Source organism: Amborella trichopoda, chromosome 10 (genome assembly GCF_054954075.1).
Source record: "Amborella trichopoda isolate Santa Cruz 75 chromosome 10, AtrichopodaSantaCruz75HAP2 v2.0, whole genome shotgun sequence".
Taxonomy (NCBI): Eukaryota; Viridiplantae; Streptophyta; class Magnoliopsida; order Amborellales; family Amborellaceae; genus Amborella; species Amborella trichopoda.
In genome coordinates, this window is record NC_142345.1 from 44,420,060 (window position 1) to 44,426,623 (window position 6,564).

Genomic DNA, 6,564 nt, shown 5'->3' on the forward strand with positions numbered 1-6,564 from the left:
TCTTCCTCTCCACCCAAAATAGCCTTCATGTTACCATTGTTGTGTGTACTGTCTTTTTTATGATGCAACAAATATCACGTTGATCCCGGGTCCTCGTACTCCTCACCCTATTTTCAGCATATGGATATATAATCAAGGTTAAAGTAACATATATATTTTTGCAAAAGTTTATATAAGGGCAAACGCGCAACTCAAAAATTCACTAGAAGAGGTTTTTTCAATGTCCAAAATTTTTCAAATTGATCATCTCAACGTCAAGATGTACGGACATTAAAAAAAATGGATTTTAAGTCTTGGAAATAGTGCATATTGTAATATATTTTGGACCGTCAATTTCCAAGATTTTCAAGTATTCATAGATTTTCTTGATCTACACTATTTTTGAAGCTTTAAATTTTATATTTAGAGATGAAAACAAGATTTCAGTAGTTAAACACATATTTCGACACTATTTGAAGGCGCGCCTTACTTTTATGGTTTTGGGTCTATGTCTTAAACAAATCACACCCTTTACCTTATATTTTCTAGGGGTCACCTTAGGGTTTAACCTAGTATACAATGTTATGTGCATTTGGCTTTAGTAATTGAGATTTCTCATGTTAGAGTTGGCTAGGACATTTAGATCTACGATAGTGAAGCCTTTACTTATCTTCGCCACTGGATGTAGTCACATTAATAATGAATCACATAAAATATGATATTTATTTATGTTAATTTTGTAATGTTTGATTTTCATTGTCAGACTTAATCTGGAGTGGCTACTTGACGAGTTAGGGGCCGAGTCCGATTAGAACACTAATGGGCTTTTTTGGCAAGTTTTTCTACAAGAACCTTCTCCCTCTTAATCAGCTTTTTGATTTTAATGGCTTGTATTTCATACAATTATAAAGTGTTGTTGTTTTTTTAGGGGGCTTGGGTTGCGGGGGTACCACCCCACACCCTAATCACCACCTTATGGTTTCCATTTTCACCGCTAAGACCACCCCACTAATGCTTAAAAAAAAAAAAAAAAACTCCTAATCTACTTTAAAAAAAAAAATGGGCCACTGAATTACCCAAAATTATGGAGCGTTGTTTGGTTTGCCATCTTCCCTACGGCATGCAATAAATGTTGGCTTAATATATCAAATTATACTATGGATTAATACAACTCTCATTGATTTACAATTGGGTGGACTACTGATTGATCATTCCCTCCATACAGGAAGAATGCCTTGAGCTGCCAAACGCTTCTCTACCCAAAAGACCACATGCTTTGATGTTATCTTTTTCTCATCAATGAGAAATGGCTCCACAGTACTGGCTCCTGATCCATAAGATGATAGAGAAAACCCCTTTGGCCCTGGCAAAATGTAAAGCATATAAAAGTACATTGAGTTTGAGAATTGCATTGAGAGAGAGAGAGAGAGAGAGAGAGAGAACTAGGCTCCCACCTACAAGGCTGCCACTAGGGAAGAAAGCCCAAAAATTGTAAGGTATGCCATCCTTTACAAAGGAGCCCTCTAACTGGAATTAAAACAAGAAAAAGCAAAGCATGAGAAATTTGAGAGAGTGATTAAAAAGTCATCAAGGTCCATAAAAGACTCCTTTTCCCTCTCTATTTTTGCAAGATGGAAACCAACCATAATCACAATATGCAGTAAGGCAGGGTAGGTGGTTGTTTGAAATAAAAATATAAAAGATTAACTAAAGTTGTGTATGTCAAAACAATGTTTTGAAGTTTCAGGATCAGGGATTACTGGTTTTCCATATATTTGGATTATGCATTATCCTTATATATTTTTTATTAGTCATTTTCCACCTATTTTTTTATTCCAAAGGGGAATGTCCTTCGGCTTTCCATCCGAAGCGAATTTAGACCGTCCATTCTAGCGAAAGGTTAAATCAAGCAATATCGGTCCCACCCATTCCCCAAATGTGAACCCAATTAGTCCAGATCGTAAGCCATCGTTTCGGACTGAAAAACCATGGAATTCCCCAAGCCTCCAATCCTTTAATTGTTGTTAATCTGAGTTGGACTCTCCCGAGTTAGTTCAGGGTTACTCGGTCAGGCCCCTGGAGGTTCTGCACTGAATCCGACCTTTAGACTACAGAAAACCATGCTTCCTAAGGTTATCCCCACCATCCAACCTATGGACAGGCAATGAATAAGGGAACATGGAAGGTACTAATTGGCTCGTTCCATGTTTGAGTGGGGTCCCATTATCTCTCGATCATGAGTCATCCATTGATCGGAAGGTCTCAAACCATGGGATCAAAGGTTTTGTATTGTTTTTTTTTTTTGGATACTTCAGTGGGGACGACAGGTCCCTGCCTGTTTTTTAATAGATTAGGGAGTTACATTTTGAATATGTTAATTGGAAGTGTCAACCGTAGGCATAGATACCATGATGTGATAACTGGGTGTGGGGATGCTACCGCCACAACCCCAGCCCCTTTCCTTAGGTTTTGTGTAGTTTGTGACTTTGTGGAGCTATAGTGCACTTTCCCATTGATCATTAAAAACATGGCCTCTAGGAATATCATGCTTCATGAAGGTTGCAGAAAACTGACCTTATTGTCACTAAATGAGAGTTCGATTTCTGAGATATCATTTTCGGCTTCCAGAATAGCCCTAAGAGAAGGGATAACATCCTCTTCCATAAATTGAGGCAATGCTTTGACTGGAGCTTTTGCTGGAGCTGCTCGCTTTGCCGGAGTTTCTTTAACTGGAGTTTCTCCTTCTGGTTTAACTGCTTCTTTAGTTTCAGATGCAACTGAAATTCATTGAGAAAAGTAAATAAGAAAAGGAAAATGAAGAATATATATTATAGACTTTACTGAGAATTGAGGCAAAGGTAACCTGTTGTATGAGAAAAAGGAAGACAAACCCAATCTGAAAAGACCTGATTAATCATCAAATTGTTAAGGTTTCATGTGACTACTAGAGCCTTAATGTGCATGGAGCAATGTTGCATCAATTCGTTAGTGATCATAGCAGCATGTATGATTGGACCATTAAAGAGTTGGACCATTAAAGAGTTGGACTCGGGCTCCAACACATCAGCGTCCCGAGCTTGAACCCCTCTAGTCTGACTTGGGCGAGAAGAAGTCGGGGGAATTTTCAATGAAGAATCTAAAAAATTACAGAAAGAAGAGTGAGTCGGCCAATTCTTGGGTTTCTTGGCACAAAATCATCTTTCTCCCATTCTGGTCCGACTCCGGTAAGTCCTAACTTGGACTAGAGATTTTGTAACAGTGGTTCATAGATACTGAAGGCCCATATGAAGATTTCGACAGCATGGTCATTAGATGCCATGATCCTCCAATTCATGAAGATTGAATCTCCCCATACATGTCTCTAATTAAGTTGTAGTTCCCATATCACTACGATTATGAATGCCCAAAAAAATAAAAAGAGCGAATTTCGAGTCTTGGACATAATATATTTTGTAGTTTGGAAAAATTCATTTTAATTTTTCCATAATCATGAAATTTGCACTGTTTTTAGATCTCCAAATTCATGGATTCGAGGCAGAAAAGAATCTCCAGTGATTTGGTATATGTTCCAAACCCTATATCCCTCGAAAACCAAAAAATTTTCAGGGGATGGGTTACTTGACTCGGCAAATATTTTTCCTATATCTTAGTGACATACCATTAGCATTTTGGAGGGCACTTTTGGTTTGAATTGAGCCATTATTTTCTCATACTTCTCGTTAATATTTACTTGGATTCTACTATCTCACAAAACCCTGTTTTATTTGGAGAAGTATTTCTATTTTCTGACAACCATGTTTCTGTTATTAAGTATAACATTTTCTTATTTATAAGAAGATCATTCTATAAATCATATGATGAGTATATTTCTGCCCTGGATCATATTAACATAAGTGATTTGTGGTCGTGTAGATTCTTGCATGACTGGTTAGAAAACCCTAATAAAAGTAGATATTGTTAGATAAAGAATGAACTTTCACTAGCTAGTGATGGGAAACAAGCCTCTGTACAGTCTCATTGTTAAGAGTTACTTAATTTGGGATTGGCGGTGCATTTAGCCTGAAATTTGCATGTAATTAAATTTGTTTTTGAAAAATTGCAGGCCCAACTCAAGACTTGGGTTGACTTGGGACTCGCCCAAATCGATCCAGATTGGGAGACAATGATTCTAGGCTGAGAACTGAGGAATCAGACAAGACTTCTGAATTTTTCACAATATTTGAATTTTTAATATTGAGAAATACCCAGTATGACTTGGACAAGCTTAAAAGTGGACCTCGGCTCTAGTAATTGGTGAGCTAGAGATGAGTCCAACTTTTTAAGCACTGATACTTTATGTTTTGGAGCATGTCATTGCAGTGGAATTCAGAAGGGTTAAGAAATTCCATGATGAAAAAAAACATAATGGGCATTCCAAAATAGAAAGCAAATTAAGCATAGGAGTTTCGGCAAAAGAGCTCTTGGTTTCCTTTTTGTGTCACTTAAATACTAGCTAAATGAGTTGGATACTTGAATTTATGTTCAAAATCCATCGTTTCTGTGGTGACAAATCTTTGGGAAATTGGTACATCTTTTCTGGGCATAACTTGCCTATAATTATCTTTTTTTTCTTATGTAATTTTGTTTTCCTTTTGGTGGCAAGTTTTTAAATTTTGCTTCTAAGCAAACAGTTTCCATTAATTTTCATTTATGTTCTAATAAAAGTTGTTCCATGATCTAGGAATTTTACAATGAAACACATAACAGAAACTTTCCAGCTCTACTACACACATGAGCAGTGTTGGAATTCTGCGTGGCATGTCCCGAACTGAGTATTGTTTTCTAACTCTTTTAAGTTTTAACACTGAGTAAGAATGCTTACCTGTTGGTGATTCTTGAACAGCTGAACACATGACAATTCTCCTCGGAGGTCCTCGCCTGAAAACAACCAACACTTCTCCACCAGCCATTTTCTGGCCTCTCAACTCCGATTTTCCCACTTGAAAACATGAAGATGAAACAGGGAAAGAAAAATTCCTTTTCGACCTCGTACATTGAATTGAAGGGCTATACATGTTGATAGATTGAGCAGCCATGTTAAGTGCTTGTCGCTGAAAAATTGATACCTACTTTTTACAACTATTTAATGCACTTAAACTTGAGAATTCCTTACAATTTAGAACAATTTCATGAACTTAAGAGAATGGGGTTTCGGAATTCAGGCGGTGTTATGTGAAATTCCCTTCTTAGCCGAGGGATTTCAGGGTGGAGAATGAATAAGAATCAGTTTGTTGTTTTGGATGGGCTTGTTCACCTTTTATTTCTTCTTTTGAGTGGCAGGGAGCTGTTTTGCTAGAGAAATGCCAGCCTCTAGTATTCATATGGCTAAACTCTTCATTCCATCTGTACAATTTTTTGCCATGTTTTCTTGTATTTTTTTTTGTTTTTTCTACAGAGGGACAAGAAAATGCATGTCACTATGGTAAATGACCAAGATAGCCTGAATTCTTCAAAACGTTCCCCTGTATGTCCTTTCTTTTCATCCTTTCTCCCTCCTCCGAGAATTATCTCATACTCTTCTTTTTCTCCTTGCATGTTAGGGGTGGCAACGCGTCTGGTCTAGCGGGACCCAGATCCAGACCCGACCTTTTGGGTTCAAAACAAAAATTTGGACCCATACCCGGACCCAAGGTTGGGTCTACCCGTTGGATCCTGGGTATGGTAGGTTCCATTACCACCCCTATCGTATGTATCGTCTCCTTTACTCTTTTCTTCTTGGAATTCCATATTATGATAAGTATAGAATTTAAGCTTTAAAACAATGTATTTTCTTACACATTATTTAGATTATTGATTTTTAAGTGTTCACATATCGGCTAAACCTTGGCTGCATTTTTTGGTAGGGTTTTGAGGTGGGGGATATTGTAAAGGGGTAGTGTAGGGCCTGCAACCGGTTTGGGTTGATTTGGGCCAGCCTCGTCCTGAGCCTGGCATAGATTGGGCCAAAGGGGGCCTAGGCCCAAGGTGGACAGAGCCTAATAGACTACAAAAAGAAAAAAATAAAGCAGACATCAGGCCTGCGTGGAGCCTGCTTGTGGTTTTGATCCAAGCTTGGCCTCAACCATCTGGACATGTTAGCCCAATCAAGCCTGATCCTCAGGCCATATTTGACACAGGCCTTAGTTCTTGAGGACAAGGCTGACCGGCCGCTATGTGCAGTACCGACCCTATGGCAGTGGTACGTCATAGGGCCTCTTATTAAAGAAATCAATTTTGTGCGTGCATATCCTCCTAAAGTTGTTCTCCTACATTCATACCTATTTTTTGTATTTTTTTAAATGGTAACGTTACTTTTATTTCGGATATTAAAAATCCAAAGTTTAACGTTTTTAATCAAATATTTGAACCACTTTTTAGGTGGTTGAAAGACTTAAAATTAGTTCTAATTTTGAAAATCTAAAGCTCTCTAAACTTTTAATATTAAAAATACGAAACTTTTTAGCAAGCCACACTTTCGAAGAGAAGTTCAGATTTTCAAAATCCAAAGTCCTCTAAAATTCATATTGTCAACCTTCTAAATTTTATCCACATATAGGAGTTTTTATG

General features: G+C 37.6%; 1 protein-coding gene across 1 annotated transcript; it reads right to left on the reverse strand.

The window, feature by feature from the left end:
• Window positions 1–1,042: 1,042 nt before the first annotated feature.
• On the reverse strand, window positions 1,043–5,345 carry LOC18447466 (DUF2996 family protein). The gene is made up of 4 exons (XM_006857563.4): window positions 4,841–5,345; window positions 2,554–2,756; window positions 1,434–1,506; window positions 1,043–1,342 (listed from the first exon to the last, which is right to left on the reverse strand). Exons 1-4 carry the CDS (start codon window positions 5,052–5,054, stop codon window positions 1,188–1,190), a joined length of 645 nt encoding a protein of 214 aa, XP_006857625.2. The 5' UTR covers window positions 5,055–5,345; the 3' UTR covers window positions 1,043–1,187.
• Between the last annotated feature and the right edge of the window lie 1,219 nt (window positions 5,346–6,564).

Coding starts and splice junctions, on each gene's coding strand:
- LOC18447466 (XM_006857563.4), bottom strand. CDS start 5,054: ATGGCTGCTCAATCTATCAACATGTATAGCCCTTCAATTCAATGTACG. Junction 1,507..2,553: donor TCTCATTTAGTGACAATAAG/GTCAGTTTTCTG, acceptor TTTTAATTCCAG/TTAGAGGGCTCCTTTGTAAA. Junction 1,343..1,433: donor CCCTAGTGGCAGCCTTGTAG/GTGGGAGCCTAG, acceptor ACATTTTGCCAG/GGCCAAAGGGGTTTTCTCTA.